This window comes from Macrobrachium rosenbergii, chromosome 13 (assembly GCF_040412425.1).
Source record: "Macrobrachium rosenbergii isolate ZJJX-2024 chromosome 13, ASM4041242v1, whole genome shotgun sequence".
NCBI classification, from domain to species: domain Eukaryota; kingdom Metazoa; phylum Arthropoda; class Malacostraca; order Decapoda; family Palaemonidae; genus Macrobrachium; species Macrobrachium rosenbergii.
Genome location: NC_089753.1, coordinates 12685121 through 12703381, shown reverse-complemented (window position 1 = coordinate 12703381; position 18261 = coordinate 12685121). Strand labels below are relative to the sequence as shown.

The 18261-nt window shown below is 42.0% G+C and overlaps 1 protein-coding gene and 1 long non-coding RNA gene across 4 annotated transcripts in view; one reads left to right on the top strand and one right to left on the bottom strand.

Annotated features, from left to right (window-relative positions):
* The window catches only part of LOC136844912 (uncharacterized), a 511857-nt gene that overhangs the window by 18486 nt on the left and 475110 nt on the right, over positions 1 to 18261 (top strand). The window lies entirely within an intron of this gene.
* The window catches only part of LOC136844909 (long-chain-fatty-acid--CoA ligase ACSBG2-like), a 77243-nt gene that overhangs the window by 1451 nt on the left and 57531 nt on the right, over positions 1 to 18261 (bottom strand). For both annotated transcript variants that reach the window (XM_067114232.1, XM_067114231.1), the window contains exon 13: positions 2785 to 2982. In XM_067114232.1, coding sequence (XP_066970333.1) covers positions 2785 to 2982 — 198 coding nt within the window. The remainder of the gene's footprint in view (positions 1 to 2784; positions 2983 to 18261) is intronic.

Here is an 18261-nt window from a genome sequence, read left to right as displayed (position 1 = left end):
AGATTTTTTGCTATATTCAAGTTATGTACCTACAAATAGTAATAAGTAATAACTGCTTTTTTACTGAAATGAACTACAGTAAAACTAAACCATTATTTATTCTTACAAGAATACAAACCATTGCCTTTTACATAGGAGTATCTTTCAGAACGAGCTGGGAACAGTCAAAAACTTGGGAACAAGGTAGTTAACAAAGTGGTTATCAGGTGGGGATGGGGGTGAGTGGGGTTGTATCCCTCAATCACTGATCATCATCTTTACTTTTCTTTCGACCACCATCAGAGAAAGACGAGTTACTGCGATCCCAAATACCTGGTTGAAAATTTGTTTGGTTGATGATTATAACTCAATTTCTGCTGTTTTCTGGTCTTCACTGTTCTTTTATTTGAGATGGATAAAAAACATAAATTGTATCACCGCAAGTGACATGGTCACTTTGTGGTTGGTTTATGTTGTCCATAGTGACAGTTCCACTTACTGCTGTTCTTCTTGTAAGGGATATGTTCGTGCAAGGGAGGGCCTGCTCAAGGGCTTCCTTTTGCAAGGAATGCATAATTTGGGATTCTGTTCACTGGATTAGATTTGGGAAGAGAAGGAAGATGAACAAGAAGTGTTTGTCAGCTTTTGGGGGGGGGAGGAATTAATACTCCTCCAGTGATAGCATTGAATCCATGTAGTTCCTTCTTACCCTATCTTCCAACCTTCTTCCCTCTGTAAGTGCTGCTCCCTCAAGGGGGGGTAGCGCTAAACCTAAACCTTATCACAACCTCTCGCTTAAGGGTGTAACTGCTTCTAACAGGGTCATTCCATCAGCATCCGTGTCACCCTCAGACAAGTCTGACCTTGAGTCTAATGCTTCTGATTCCCATAGGAAGATGTTACGGTGTCTGAAGAAGATACGCCCTTCCCTTAATATCCCAGGAACCCCCCCCTCATTCCCTGCCTTACTGGACAAGCTGGCTGATGAGAATAGAGTGTTACAGTAATACCAGAGCCTTCCAGTAAGATCCAGTGTGTCCTCTGCTGTCCTGGTTTCTTCTGGCATTGCTAAGGAAGGAGACCTTCCTGTAGAGGTGGTTCTTCCAGTTGAGGATCTATGGTTCCTGATTCTTTGGCTAAAACTACAGTTCCTGCCTCAACTAACCCTTACGTGTCTTAGGCAATCGTCTGGCATAGAAAAAAGAAGAACTGCTGGCAGGGTTCCACCTTGTCATCCTGTTCTTTATTGTTGTTGTCAGACTCGTCTTATGATGCCCAACCCTGGACTCCTGTGCTCTGGCAGAAGAGGAAGAAGGGGAAGTTTTAAGGCCACGTGCAAGCAGCCTAAGTAGACCCCTTTTGCATGCCCCCCAAAATCTGGGGGCAGCAGAGGTGCTTGGTCATCAGGTGATTGTTCTACCTTTGGCAGAGCCAGTGCTGCAGCGCTGGCTTGATTACAATAGGGGTCTGCTCCTACCCCGACCCACCTTGGGCACTCAGGCTCACACCAGGACAAGACTGTGTATTCTACTTGCTCTGCTCCATCACAGTTGTATGATCATGGGGAGGCAAGAGCATGGGAGCCCTTCTTGCTGCAGCCCTAGTGATCACATAGAGAAGGGTATGTGCAACCCACTCACAGGGCTAGTGATCTGCCTATGGATTTGTTCCTTGCCAGCAGTGGGATAGGTTCTCCTCAGCCTTGTTTGGGAGAAGGAACATTCTCACTCTCTGAAGTGTTCGTGTGTAGAGTAACCTTATTCCATGTATAGGTCCCCAGTGACTTCTTTCACCTCTCATACAAGGTAGTAGTGCAAGGGATTGTTCTTCCTCATTGCCTTCATTCTCGGTTGCAACTGGGTATCAGAGCAGAGGGGCAGCCAGATCAAAGTCAAAACAATGTTTTATCAGCAACTTGGCTGGGTCTTGTGTCTTCTCTCTGGTGAGAGGTTTGTCTTGCTCATGGAACCAGGAACCCCTTGGGGAACAGAAGCCTAGCATGTCTTCTTCTCTGTAAAAAGGAGCAGCAGCTTGTACCCACAGGGATCTCACAGGTCTGGATAGTTCCACCCCTCCTGAACCCCTTCAGACCAAGCTGGAGCAGCAGGTTTTAAAGATTATTTCACTCACTTGTGAGTTGGGTAATCTGGGTGAGGCACTACTGGCCAACCATTTTGCTAGACTGGTTGGAGGATATAGGAACTAAGCATTTTTTACTTGCCGGGCAACCTAGATCATGGCAGTTCCATGGCGGTTTTCAACTCTAGTCAGTTTACCAGAGTAAACCAGAGCCATTTACTTCTTTCCCACCTCAACTACCCCATTCAGTCCCTGCAGATGTTAACTACCTTGTTACCAAGTTTACAACTGGTTGAAGTTTGCACTGAAAGATAATCCTTTATATCAGGCCCTGATTTATATACCTAGGAAAAATACACATTGTTTTTCAAATGCATTTTTCTTCTTGCATTAAATGTACAGTATATTAGTACTGCCTACTAAGAGGTAACTTTCATACTCTTCTTAACACCAAAGCTACGTTGATATGAAATAGGTAACTTTTACATAATATTGTGAACTTATGCTGAGTGAATATGGTATAAGAAATTCTTTTTGATGTATAGTGAATTTTTCATAGTAACTTTGGTTGTAAAATAGCCTTTGCCATCATTAAAATCAGTGGGGAGCATTCTTTGCCATTTACATTACTCAGTCAGGTCAGTATGAACTGCACAATGATTTTCATTAAACTTTTCTTAAATAAAATCACATTGAATCTCAATACAGTTCTCTTTGGTATTTTACCTATCAATCCCCTGTTGTATTGCTGAAGACAGGGGTCCTTTTGGATTGTCCGTAACTTCTGCCACAGCCTCGGATACTGTCTTAACATTTGATCCAATTTCCTTTAGCATTGCTTGACAACTTTCTGTTAATTCTTGTAGTGGTTCTCCATTCTCTAAATTCACCTCTGCCTTTAAGGTTAGCAAAATAGACAAGTACCTGAAAAACAAAGTTGCATATTATTATGATATTCTCTTGCAAAATGTATAAAATATGATTTTTCTGAATATTATGATATGCTTTGTAGTTGTTGTATGATTTTTTCTTCATATGAGATGTTGTGTAGTATATTCTTTATATTAGTAATACTTTAGTTATGTAAATGTCTTTGTAATGTCAGATCTCACAAATATTAATGATTAAGATAACTTAACAGCATAATTTAAAATTAATATGTTTCTTGACAATAACGTAATAGGAGATGGAGTTTAAGTTGGACCAGATTTTCTACCTGCCATCAAGATTACTTTGTTTTGAGGTAAAAGACGGGCGCTTGGTTTCCTGTTAGATTCACACGTTGACAAGGGAGAGATAACAGTTGAGTCGTGTGAGATTTTTGTCTCATACGAGAAGAAGACGAATGGTTTCACAATGTTACATGTATTGTTCTGTTCCAAGACTGAGGGGGTTATTGCACAAAAAGCACATGGCTATTACATCATTTAAACTCTGATCAAGTATTGTCCTGATTGCGTTTAGATCTCGTCCAAAACTTTTGCTCTGATAATGACGTCATCCTTTTTTGCTAGAATGATCTAGGGGGGTCTTGCTTTTGACTGAAGATAAAATTCCTTTTCATTGTAAGACCAGATACTGTACTTGTTACATTAATTGTAATCTCTCTCTCTCTCTCTCTCTCTCTCTCTCTCTCTCTCTCTCTCTCTCTCTCTCTCTCTCTCTCTCTCTCTCTCTCTCTCTCTCTTTCTTTTCAAGAAAGAGAAGTTTGTGACATAAAGTAAATTTATTGTGGTCATTGATATTAATCTTAGCTTTTGAGATCTGATAACCATAGTAATTAGTGTGTCCAGTAACAGCACCTATCAGAAGAGTGTGTTTAGTGAAAAGCTGCAGCAATTTGGGGTGATCTTGTGAAAGTTTTCACAAGTGTGTGTAAGGTAAAGTGAATTTTTGCAACTTTTGACAGTGGTTAAAAGCATAATTTTAAGTTTGAATAGGTGTTATTCAACTTGAATTGATTTTTGCAAGTGTATTGATTGTGTCCATTAGACCGGTCGATTAAGTAAAATTATTTTTGGTGAATGTTTCATTTTATTTTTTACACATTTCATTTTTGTGTACAGTATTTTTGTATGTTCTTGTATTTGCAGTCTCTTAGTTTTTCAAATTTTATATAGTAGTGATTTAACATTTATTTAGCATCCTAAGTGCTTCTTAATAGTTTGACGTTGCATACTGTACTTGATTTAATTTTCATTTACTTAAATTTTCTTTTAAAATCTTAAGCATTTCGTAATAGTTTAAATTTTGCTTGATTAATTGAATTTCTTGATAAATTAAAGTTTTTGTGATTTAGTTTTGTTTAATAATTTAATTCAAGAATTAATTAAATTTTGTGTTGTTTTCAAGTAAAAGTAATTTTTTTTTCTAAAAGTGAGATTGTGAATTTTGATTATAAATTTTAAATTAAAAATAAATTTTTGTATGTAAAGTTTTTGCATTAGTGTTTCTTTTACTAACCACCAGTAATAGGATTTTCTGGATCGGGGTCCCGTGTCACCCGGTGAAAAAGTCCATTCAGCACTTATTTCTAGGTAATTCCGTTGCTAGATACCAGAGAAAGCTAAATGAAATGCTGGAGTTACTACCCCCAGAGCGAGCTCCACTAGATGGAGTCGTGTATGGAAAAGGGTGAACTACAAAACACGGAACCTTATCCTATAGAGATCCCCAATGTCAAAAGTCCCAACGAGAGAGTGCCGATACAAGCCCATGCACTACTCATGGGACTGTATACAAGGCAACACTAGCCGCATTCCATTTTAGCACGTTTTTTCGTACACACGTAATTTCGTTGTGATCCTTATTTTGTGCTCTATTTTGGATTTTTATGGCATCCTCGCAAGGTTCTTCTTCAATTACTTGAGTACCAGTGTTTTATTGTTTTTTAGGCGATTGAGGCTCCTTATTTTCCTTTAGTTTAATAATTAAAGGGATTTATAACGCCCGTCTCGATCTCCTCTCTCGGCGTCTCTTGACCTCTCTTGGTCTTGGGTCGGCATGTTTGTTTTGTGTTTTTTATTTGTATCCCTTTTTATTTGGGATATTTTACCATTAATGATCCCTAACTTTAGTGGGTTTGATTATTTTTATGTTTGTTCTGTACCCCTTTAGTACGAGAAGTGCTGTTTAGCGTTTAGGCTATGAGCTACCCCCTCGGGCCCATTCGCTTTTTATCATGGCTTCATTACGAGAGTGATATTTAACGTTTAGGCTACGAGCTACCCCCTCGGCCCCATTCGCTTTTTATCATGGCTTCATTACGAGAGTGATATTTAACGTTTAGGCTACGAGCTACCCCTCGGGCCCATTCGCCTTTTATCATGGCTTCATTACGAGAGTGATGTTTAGCGTTTAGGCTACGAGCTACCCCCTCGGGCCCATTCGCTTTTTATCGTGGCTTCACTACGAGAAGTGTTGTTGAGCGTTTAGGCTACGAGCTTCCCCTCGAGCCCATTCGCTTATTATCATGGCCTCATTATGCTTTATTTTTGTCCCTCACTTCTCTTAGCCTTTGGGGATCTTATTTTCATTGTTACTGTTACGGTTTTTACTTTGTTTTTACTTTGTTTTTATAATTTTGTTTATTTTGTGAATTTTGTGTTCCCTTCCTGGTCAAGTGCTGTCTTACTGTTTAGGCTACGTGGTTCCCCCTCGGGCCTATTCGCTTCTTATTTTGGCTTTATTTTGCCTTGTTTTAGACTCACTTCTCTAAGCGTATGGGAACATGATTTTCATTGGTACATTTAATTTTTGACCTTGTGCTTGGATGCCTTTGAGTTTTGTTAATTTTGGGGTACTTTCATTTAACTGGAGGTCGGTCATGTCCCTTCACGTTCATGTTGTGTTGGGCCTGCCTATCCTCCTACATGTACCTTATAGACAATTTTTGTTTTATTATGAATTATTTGAGTTATTGGTTAGCCTTTACCCCTCTCCTAGGCTTCCTTCCTTTACATCGCCTCAGTTAGGTTAGCCTAGGGGTTGGCTGTAACACTTTTTCCTTTCGGGGAAAAATCGTTAAGGGGGGGACAATCTCGATCTGTACGTATGAGTTTCATGTCTGTGATCTCGTTCTGTACATGTGTGTTTTATGTCTGGTGCTTCCCTTTGTTTGGTTTTGGCTTGGATATATTGCCTACGTCCACCCTCTCCCTGTTTCGGCTTTTCACTTAGGCTAATGTTCCTAATAAGTTAAGCTGGAATAGCGAGGGTTTACCTGCGTAGCCTATCCTAGTTCAATCCTTCTTTGGGTTGCTTACCAATGGTGACCGGGAGTGCTCTCCCCACTCCTGTTCACACTTCTTTTACCGACTATATATATATTATTTTGTGGTATCGAGAGTCCCCTTCTCTCCCTTTTATCCTTTGCTCTCTCTCTCCCCTTGGTTTGTTTTCAAGGTTTGTTAACTTTCCAAGGCTTGAGAGCAATTTATCTTTATTTTATGTTGTAGCCTACATCCCCTCCCTCTGCACTGATTGATTGTCCCTCAGTGTGTCTGAGTTGGCAATCCACCTGGACCTGGAGGTGACCGGGAGTGCTCTCCCCACTCCTGTTCACACTCCTTTTATCTTTCTTTGCTCTCCTGGCCGTAGAGGTTTTTGCCCTTCCTCTCCTTTTCTCTCGCTCTTGTCATGCAACACAGCTTACATAGCGAGGGGATCTATGAGAATCTCTGGGCGCCCGGGGAGTGCTGTCCCACCCCTGGTCGCTGCTTTGGGTTACCAACCTCCTGGCCTATCCTTCCCCCTTCCTTTTACGTCGACTATTTCCCTTCGTGGTGCTTCCTACATGTTCGCACCTCACTGTTGGGATCTTATGCGAGGCCAGTTAGCGTTTTCCACCTAACTGTCTTCTGTTTTATTTACTTTCATTTCCCCTCCTTTTTGCTGCTACCTGTTCGGTGTTTCGTTATCTTGTTGGGCGCTCTCCTTGCTTACTGCTACGGCGGTTTTAGTGTTTAGCGGTCGGCATTTATTCCCCACACTGCTATCACTTCGTTCAGGATATCCTCCTCCGGGGTTTTCCTCTCTTGGCTCGGAGTGCGCCCACTTCCAACAGTTCATAACCTTCCCACATTTTGTTCAAACATGATCGCTTCGAATGTTCCGTTGACTCTGTTTTTATGTCTATGAGTTTTGGCCTGTTAGCCCGGTTTTCTCTCGGTTTTCTCCGGGGTTTTCCTGGTCTGACTAGGCTAGTCGCTGCTCGGGTACTCTGCTCCGGCATCCGTTCCAGCATGCCCTTTTCTCATACGTTTTTCGGCTGGTTTTGTCAAGTGCAGGAATGCTCCGCTATCCTGGAACAAACCAGTGATCACGGAGTCTATAGTTCCCATTCGGTGCGCAGTCTGTTTTGGATTTATAGTTTGGCACGGAAGGTTATGAAATGCGCTATGCTCTCCCGAGCAGACTTCTTGATGAACCCGTAGGTTTTATATATACCTGTCGGTTTCGTCTCCTCCAAACTCCGCCTCATGTGACTTATTCTTGGCTCGGAAGGTTGTAAAGTACGCTATGCTCTCTCCGAGCAGGCTACTTGATGAATCCGTAGGTTTTATTTACACCAGTCGGTTTTATCTCCGCCAAACGCCGCCTCATTTGGCTTATTATTAGTCGTTTGGCACCCGGCAGATTGCGTTGTACGCTATGTTCTCCCGAGCAGGCTACCTGATGAATCCGTAGGTTTCATATACACCTGTCGGTTTTACCTCCGTCAAGCTCCGCCTCATGTGGCTTATTAATAGTTGCTCTTTCGGCGATAAATCGGTAGGTTTCACATATACGCCTATCGATTTCCCTCCGCCAAACTCCGTCTCCGGGCGAGATTCTCGTTAAATCGGTAGGTTTCATATAAACCTATCGGTTCTCCGCCTCTTGTGGCTTATTAATAGTTAATCTTTCGGTGTTTGGGCTCTCTCCGGGCGAGATTCTCGGTGGATCGGTAGGTTTCATATACGCCTATCGATTTCCTCCATGAAACTCCGTTTCGGGCGAGATTCTCGATAAATTGGTAGGTTTCATATACACCTATCGGTTTTTCCTTCGCCAAACTCCGTCTTATATGACTTATTAATAGTTGTTCCTCCGGTGTCTGGGGTCCTAATTTTTCCCCCTCCTGGAGGCCGGCCAAAGTCTCGTAACTCTTAAGCTTCAAGTTAACTGTTTATGGAGAGTTTTCTGAAGACGTTGCGGCCTTCTGTCTCGTTCTCAAACCTGTGAACATCGTCCCGGAGCGATAAGTAGGTGCGGGAATAATTGAGGCAAACCTTTTCCGCTTAGCTCGGAATTAGGTGAGGCAAACTTTTTCCTTTAGGGGATACGTTAGCTTCTCATCCCTTTTCGACTGTTCCTGGTCTACCGTCACTAAGGTGAAATCAGTTTAAAAAAAAAAAAAAAAAAAAAAAAAAAAAAAAGACCCTTTTTTAAACCAAGAAGACCCGCTCCGGGGCCCCTCGAGGACGTCTCGGATCTCTAATCCGGTGCCATCTACTGAGTTTGGCCTCGTCTTCTGGAAAGGGACACGGCCCAAGCAAAGCAAGGCGGTTACCCCCTCCTTCCTTTGTTGAAAACTCTTTTACGGGTCTCCTTATAAGGAGCTCGATTTGAGGGTCATTGTCAACCTATTAAACTAACTATCTACCTCATGGTCCGTGCCTTCCCTTTCCCAGGAGCTTAAATCCCAAGAGATTAATCTCAAGACTCATTGTCAATGGATCACCTGTTAAATCCTGCTCCGTTCCGGAATTCTATCGTTCCGGACACCTCCACCTCTTTTCCCCTCCAGTCTGGGGAATCTTGGCGCCTTCCCTTTATGCTTCCCAGCATGAAGGCACCCTCCTGTCGGGGGTGTGGGCACATGGAGGTTGGTGGAAGGGCATTTCTTCCCTTTCGGTCTGGTATCCCCTTATCCGGGTTTTGCCAGACATTCAGAAAGAGCATGGCATCTATCTGGCAGGATCCATAAGTGAGCCCTCAGCTAGGGGCTGGACACATCGTCTCCGCTGAGAACTCTAACGGAGTGGCAGGCGGAGAATTCCAAGTCCACGCCAGCTGTGGGGTCTTACCATGCTCTCTTTGAGAGCCCTGTTTCCTACCATTTGTGCTCCGAATGTAGCCCCTCTTATCAACAGGCTTGTTTTGAAAATATATCGCTGAGGCATTTCCGGGAGACAGATATCACAGATACGTTCACAGTGAATCTTCTAACCCCGGACTACGCTTCTAATTTATTCAGCGTACAGCTCCCTAAGCTTCCGGAGTCAATTTCCGGAAGCTGAAACAGGTGTAAAGTCAGGCTTGCCCGTTCCGCCTTGAGCTGAAAAATCTTATGAACAGTTTCACCTGGAGAATTAATCTTTTCCCCAGGTGGGCGTTGTTACGGCCTGTCTGGGGCTACTAATGTTACTCAGAGCATCCGTTCTCATGGGTGTCTACCCTACGAACAGAAACGGTCTGATCTTGCCGGCCCTGTCCCAAGTCCGGCAAGAAGTTCATGTAGTTCAAGAACCCCTGCTCAGGCGGTGGTGCAGGCTCTTCAGGTCTCTGCCCCTAGACAGCCGTCAGCTCTCACTCCCAGCCTCCACCTCGATGTGTGGGGTTCAGCCAACACATCAGCCCCTTGTAACACCCCGTGTGTCTCTGCCTCCCCATGTGCCTCCGCCGGAGTTTTCTTTGCTTCATACGAAAACCTAAGGAAAGAATTTTCACTAGACATTTGGCCAGAGGCTCTGACCCTCGGGGTTATCATAGGAGCAGGGAAGCATCCTACTCCTCTCCGAGAAATTGGGAAGGCATACGCTTCATGGGAGGCAATCAAGCCTCCTCCCTGTAGTATTTCTCATATGGGTGGGAGGCTGTACCATTTTCGGGGCCACTGGAACTTCAGTCCCTGGGCCCAGAGTATAGTTATCAGGGCCCAGGGTGGAGCTGGACTGTTGTCCCCCTCCCCCAATCAGGTTCAATCAGCCTCCGGCCAGAGTTCTGGGGGTCTTTGTGAATGGCCTGTCAGGCTTTTTCAGTCTGCCAAGGAAGTTCCCTTCCACTGGAAAATTTTTCCGGGCGTGTCCCGTTTATTTTCTTTATTCAATGCGGCAAGTCTCAGTTGCTTACAGTCTTGTGGGTTCGGATCCTACTGCTCCGTGGAGCCGTAACCACCTCTATAGACCTTTCCGACGCTTCCTTTCACATCTTGGTTGCAGAAAGGTCCTATCCCTTCTTGGGATTCAGACTCGGGGAGCAGGCGTACCCCTTCAGGTTCATGCCCTCCTCAATGCGGCTCCAGAGTCTTTGCCAGTTTGAACAATACCGTAGTTCAACAGCTCCGGTATTAGAAGGCTATGCTAGCTGCATATCTAGTTGCCTGGCTCATTTGGGCACCCAGCGTCGGGGATTGCCTGAGGGTGCCGGTCATTATAATCGGTTTTCTAGAGTCTTTGGGCTTCTAAGTAACCAGGAAGGAATCCCACCTGATTCAGGAGGGTAGCCTTCCGTAGTTGTGAATCCAGTGGAAGCGGAAAGAGATAGCAAGTGCGACCTATCATTTCATCAACTCAAGCATACCTCTCGCCGTGCCCAAGAAAAGGTCTTGGGTTCTCTCCAGTTTGCTTCAGTGACGGTTCTCCTTCTGAAGTCAAAGCTGGAGTTTATGACCGGGGTATGGCGGAGTCAGGGACGTGTCTCCCTGATTCCTCCTGCTTGAATAGTGGCCTCCGGCCTTGCACAACTATTAAGTGCTTACCGAAGTCAGTTCCTCTCCAGCTTTCCCCTCCGGCCTCAGTATTCCACACCGTCACCTCTCTGGGCGGGTGAGGTGGATATTTTTTGGCCCAATGAAGTACATGGAACTTAGTCGGTCACGTTCCGGCAGTTCCATATCATCGCTTTGGAGGGCGGTGACAGTCTTCCTGTCCTTGGGAAACTTCTTCCCCCCAAGAGGTTTCCTTTTAGGCTGGTTCTGAACAAAACAGCAATAGTGCGCTGCGTAAACAAGTGGTTTTGGACTCGAGTTGCTTCATTCAGGTTATGGTTCATTCTTCTCCATAACCAACAGACACAAGTGCCTCTGTCTACCACCCTTCTCGTAGGGGTCCAAAAGGTCACTGCTTTTTCCCTATCCAGGGCCTCCCCCCTGGTGTCGGAATAGTCCTTAGACGGAGCGTCATTCAGGTAGTCTTGTGACCTTTTCCTGGACCTGGAAGTAGGTCTGTTTGCAACCCAATTCAGCCACAAACTATCAAGCTGTCCTGTCTGGTATAAACTCAGCCTGCGTCAGCCCCCTCAAACTCTGATGTCCTGGCTTTGTGGTCTTTGTGAATCTTACAGTTTAGGAGGAACTGATATTGGTCCTGTTATTACTGTTTTCCTGAAATCAGTTAAGGGATCCTACTCTACTGCAGTATGGTTCTGCAGTGAAGTAACTAGCACTCTTCACATAGTTTTCGAAGCTACAGTAATGATGCGGCCGCATTGGCCTCGAGGAAAGTGTTTTGTTGGAACCAGACTCACAGGCTCTTAACTTTCATCCCTAAGGTCTGTGTTCGTCTAAGAACAGTACTCCGTCCACATTCGGTTTCCTGGTCTTTGAGTAATGTATCGGAGTTAGCTTCGGTAACCAACAATCATCTTGTTCTTACCTTTCCTTGTTGGGGAAGCCCTAAAAAATTTTTAATCAGCTTAGCTTCTAGCGTTAGTTTTCCTGTACTGTCTGCCCTGTCTGGCGGAACCAATCATTTTGGTTTCCCCTCATCAGGGGAAGTGTTGCGAATTCCTCACCCTAACTTTCTATCTACAATTGAAGGTCCTCATTTTTGGTGGTCACCTTGGAAAGTACTCCCCTTTTCAAGGTCTGTTTCTGTGCCCAGTTTTCTCCTTGCAGGCTATTTTAGACAGGACCTCGCAATTTTGTCAGATCCTCTCCTTTAAAAAAGGGGGGTTACTGTCATTGGGTCTGCTATTTCTAGCTCATGATCTTAGGAAGTATTTTCAAAAATCATAAAAACCTACAATGTAAACTGCATTATTATTGAGTTTTATAAAAAAAAACTTCTATTATTCAGGTTTTATTCTAAGCTCATGATCTTAGACGATGTGACCACTTACATTATTTTCATTACATGAATTTAGAGGACCTTACTAATGTTCAGGGTAGAATTCTCCTAGTTTTCAACGTCTCTATTTAAGTCTTTAATAGCATAATAATGATGTTTATTTCTCTGTTATTATTTCACCGGGTGACACGGGACCCGATCCAGAAAAAGGATTTTGACAAAGGAAAAATCTATTTCTGGAGAGGGGCCCGTGTCACCCGGTGACCCACCCTTTTTTCATTCTCTCCCTCCCATGGTAAACTTCATTCTAGTGGGGTGGGTGCTAACATGGAATGCAGCTAGTGTTGCCTTGTATACAGTCCGTGAGTAGTGCATGGGCTTGTATCGGCACCTCTCTCGTTGGGACTTTTGACATTGGGGATCTCTATAGGATAAGGTTCCGTGTTTTTGTAGTTCACCCTTTTCCATACACGACTCCATCTAGTGGAGCTCGTTCTGGGGGTAGTAACTCCAGCATTTCATTTAGCTTTCTCTGGTATCTAGCAACGGAATTACCTAGAAATAAGTGCTGAATGGACTTTTTCACCGGGTGACACGGGCCCCTCTCCAGAAATAGATTTTTCCTTTGTCAAAATCCTTTAATTGTGTGCATAAGGCATTGTGATGAACATGTTTTGTTCCTTCAGTTTTGCTGATGTTACTCTGACCTGGGGAGATAGTTAAAGTTGTTTGATGGAGTGATGCCCTTTTACTTTAGTGCAGGCAGTCCCAGGTTATTGCTGGGGTTCCGTTCTGACGGAGTGACGACAACTGAAAATCGACGATTTTTGGAGGTTTTTGGCGCTTATCAGTGCTGAAAATCGCAGATTTTTGGTTATCGGCCCTGAAAATTGCTGATTTTCATCACTAGGCAAGCGCCATAAAGCCGGATCAGCGATAACCGAGCCCACCGATAACCAGGGACTGCCTGTATAGTTCTTGTTTAAATGTTGGTACCTCACACTTGTAGTGTAATAACCAGGTACTTGGAACACTTCGTGACAATATGAAATAGCAAATAGGCCTTAGATTCTTTTATGTACTAGTAGATATAGAAATTGCTAGACTTGAAATAAATATTGGCTTTTGTGACTTAAGTATTTACACTGACATGGACCAGTACACTACTACCAGAGGCTGGTTAGTGGATTTACATCAAATTTATTATTGGTTACAATAATAAATATATACTGTACCATACACAGAGTGTCAAATACCCATATGTGAAAACAATTACCAATATAAAATATATATATATATATATATATATATATATATATATATATATATATATATATATATATATATATATATATATATATTCTGATATATATATATATATATATATATATTCATCATTATTTCCTGTATATACACACAGTCATACTCCAAACTTAAAACGGTGAATTTGAAGGTTTTTTGATGTTAGGTTCCAGAACCCCTCTCTCAGGGTGAATTTTCGCTTAAGTTTGGCATGGTCTCTAAAAATGCTAATAAATGCTTATTTCTAAAGTTTAAACACTAAATATTACCCTAATCATGCTCCCAAATTATTAAGTTAACTTTTAAATGAAATTAAAGTTACTGTAATTTCATTTAAAAGTTAGCTTAATACATTACCCTTAAAAAAGAAATATATGGTTGACATAAAAACTGAGATTTGGAAGAGAATTTCTCTCTCTCTCTCCCCTTCCAACCGATCTGTTTTTAGAATCGTCTCAACCTCTTTTTAACACCTTCATTAATCTGCATCTCTTTCTCTTTGTTCTGAAATGCTTTTTCATAAACAAACAGTGTTTTATATTTTGACTAATACAACTCTTAGTTATTATGTCTCTATGTTTTAGAACGTATTTGCAACACTAGCGCATTTACACTTCAGTGAGACATACAGGTCAAATTAGATCAATTTAAACTATCTACTGTACAGGTAAAGACGTACAGAGAATTAATAAGTTGTAAAAATGTGTGAGCGTAACTATGAGAGAGAGAGAGAGAGAGACAGAGGTTGTCCTTACTTGAGAGAGTGAAATTATTTATCAATTGTTACGGAGACTGAGAGAATAACACGCGAGAGAGAGAGAGAGGGAGAGATATTGTCCTTACTTGAAATATCAAGTTATATTATTTATGAATTATTACGGGGAGAGAGAGAGAGAGAGAGAGAGAAAGTTATTCTTATGTTAGATATCAAAAGATGGAAATTCAGTATTTAACTATTAAATGAAATTAAAGTTACTGTATTTTCATTTAAAGGTTAGCTTAATGCATTACCCTTAAAAAAAGAAATAAATGGTGTGACTCTCTCCCCCATTCCGCCAATCTATTTTTAGAAGTCTTCTGAACCTCGTTTTTAAAAACTTTCTGTCACTTTCTCTTTGTTCTGAAATGCTCTATGTCTCTATGTTTTAGAACGGCGTATTTACAGTTTGTAAACGGTACTGGTAAAATTAGATCAATTCAAAATTATCTACTGTACAGTTAAAGACATACAGAGAAACAGTGCTGTAATATGTAGGTTGGCTAACTTCGAACGAGAGAGAGAGAGAGAGAGAGAGAGAGAGAGAGAGAGAGAGAGAGAGAGAGAGAGAGAGAGAGAGAGAGATAACAGTTGTCCTTACTTAAGAGAGTGAAATTTTTTATGAATTATTACGGACACACACACACACACAGAATTGCAAGAAAAATTTGACCACTGATTAGCAACACTCCCCTTGTTGTCATGTTAAATGACATGTCTGACAGCTTTTGCCTTCCCCTCATTCTTACAAAAGATGAGAGAAGAGTTTGTTTGTTCAAATAATACGAATTTTGTAATTACAGTTTTAATTATTATTATTATTATTATTATTATTATTATTATTATTTAATTTTATTAATCTTATTATCTGAAAATTAGTACTTATTACTAGGTAAAAAGTTTATTTATCATACAAATAAACCTACCTGTATACATGTAACATAAAAATTGATCTCACTAAAAGAGAGAGAGAGAGAGAGAGAGAGAGAGAGAGAAATTATTACTTTTAATAATATTTAATGTTATTTAATTTACACATAAAAGCTTGAAAACTTATAAATTACAAAAAAATTAAACAAACACTTTTTGCTGGGTTTCTCAGTGTTCACAAATGTTCGCATGTCTGTGAAAAACTCGTGTATGACCATTAGTTAGGTTCCAATGAAAAATTTGTGTGTGTAAATTTGTGCAACTCAGAATCACAAGTTCAAGGTATTACTGTATATATATATATATATATATATATATATATATATATATATATATATATATATATATATATATATATATATATATATATATATATATATATATATATATATATTAGCAGGGACAGAATGTAGGTGTCCTACCCCACTATCGCATGCGATATCAGGGGACAGAAAGCCGTTACAGCACAAGGACAGGTCACGATAGTAATGGGCCGCTAGGCTGACCCCTAGTTAGTCTTAAATATAAGACCTATTTCCCTATGGTCTTTGTACTGGTTGTTATTTGCTTCTTTGAGATGTACTGCTGTCCTGTGCTCACCACTAGGATCAAGGGGATGGCACCATGACCTGACTCGTCCTCACTCCGTGCCTTGACACTAAAGTGCAACATCACTTCACTCTTAGTGCACTACGTCTGGTGCCGTTCTGTCCCCCCCCCCACCTGACCACTTGTCCGCAAACTTCTAGAGAGCGGCCTGAATTCATCTTTTGCAAGCGAGCTCCATGCACAGATGCAATAAGGTACGTCCTGAAGTCGCAAGTAACGCCAGTGTTCTTTTCCTATTCCTGACTTTCCCTCAGTTTTCAGTATTTCCAGTTTTTCCAACTTTTCATTCTCCCAAACTAATGCCCTTTGTTTCCCACATCCTGGCGCACACATTTTCCCTCATGACTTGGTCCAAGCCTAAACTAAGTTTGCTCTGATAATAATTAGAGTATTCCCACCATAGTGTTACCATGTGCTAATTAAATCAAATTAATAATTCCCTCCATCGTGAATAATCAATTTCATGTGAGAGAAAGTCTTTCTGTAAATGAATGCTGGCCTGGAATTCTTTTCCAGAATCCTGTTATCTGGCTCGTCACGCTCTGCCCCTGCCCTTGTGAAACAATTGCCATAGAAGACTCAATTCCATCTTGCCGTGGGCAAGACACTTCTGCAATCGACAGTCTACAAGGGCCACATGTTAGGCCCCTCAAGCGTTAACGTTGCGCATAGAGAAGACAATAATACAATCTAAAGGGTGTCCATTTCATAAAGAAAGGTTCTGCCTTTAGCTTGCAATTTTTTGAAGTAAAAATAGTCAGCAATAATGGAGATATTACTAATATACTAAAAATAATTAATTGTTCGTAACCTGTTTGGATCAGTGTATCAATTTTAGCTATGTACGAACCACCTGCCATTCAAATTTCCATGTCTTGCAGGGGTTAACCAGGCTTGTGCATGATCCGTGGATCTTGAGTTTGCAGACAGGGGTTTATATGTGCCAGGTTGCCATTGTATGATACTGCAGTGTATTGAGGTGAGCCCCATACAGATGATCATGCACACACTTCGGGTGCCCCTGGTTCATCCAAGATTTCCAAGTTGGGTGTTAACAATGGTACACTTGACTGTTCATCCATAGCTTTTTTTTTTTTAGTTTAGTTTTGGCTGACCATACAGCAGTTTACAGGAATGTGAACTATGGGTTGGCAAGTCAATCTTGACTTCTGGTTCAGTGATTCGTACTGCCAGGTATGATCGCATGTGTCCATGGTCCTTAGAGTGTTCACCAAGGTAGGATAATGCCAGCCTCAATTTTGGAAGAGGATCCAACATGTGCTTTTGGGGAATCTATTAGAACCTGAGGGTCCTTTTTCTTCAGAACCTTTCAGGCAAAGTAGGAATGGCACTTAAAGAGATCCTTGGGTTCATTTGTAAGGTTAATGATCTCATGGAAACAACCACTGTTCCTTTATCTAGAGCATATTCAAGGTGGTACTCTAGAGGCAAGACAGTCATTTCCACCACATTAGTTGCTGTTTGTTTGATGTGTCTTGGATCAGGATAAAACACTGGTCTGCTGTTCAGAAAGTTGCCTGTTGTCAAGCTGATCAAGCAAGTATCGTAGCTGTGGGCACATGAAAGGAAGTTGTACAGGCCAAAAGATGCAAAGGTTACTCCCCTTCGTGTTGACTCGGGAGTCATGGAGTCAGTTGCCATGGCCTCCTTCCATGCAGCATTGTGGCCCGACCTTTGGTTGAAAATGTTTGCTGATTTTGCCATCACTGGAGATGAGAAGGCTAAGTTTTGTTGGGAACAGTGATAGCGCTCTCTCTCTCTCTCTCTCTCTCTCTCTCTCTCTCTCTCTCTCTCTCTCTCTCTCTCTCTCTCTCTCTCTCTCTCTCTCTCTCTCTCTCTCTGGAAGATGCAAAATATACCAGAAGGTGCGTTAGCAATTCTCTGGTAGACATCAAAGGTGCCTCACACTGAGGGACCTGGGGCAACCCGAACGAACTGTAAGGTCTGTAAGGTGTAAGGTAAGGTCTCTCTCTCTCTCTCTCTCTCTCTCTCTCTCTCTCTCTCTCTCTCTCTCTCTCTCTCTCTCTCTCTCTCTCTCTCTCTCTCGGCGTGTTCTTTTAGCTGAGACACCTTAATGTACAGTGCAGCCGTTGAAGTAAACATAGTCCAAGCATCGTTTTTGGTACTAGGAAGGATCAGACCTCCTCAGAACCACAACAGGGAGCCAAGGAGGATTGTCCTTCATCATGAAAGCATCAGAAATCTTCCCAGTCCTTTTGGCCAACCCCTCAAGATCTGAATTGATGGGAAGACAAGGGGACGAGGGAGGGAGATGCTGGGGTAGGCTATCCCCCCATCTCCAGTTGTCTCATATAAAGGGATGTCTGTAGGATCTTCCAAGCTCTGAAAGATGCTAGAAAAAAATGTGCTGGTAGTCATTGATGACCTATCTTCAGCCTTTTACAACTGACGTTTCCTGATAGGGGTGTGATGTATCCCCTACAGCCTAAGTCAGGCACTGTAGAACCTGAGGGATGACTTTAGATCAAGATCTCACTCTCAAGACTGTTTTTCTGCTTGTCTTAACCTTAT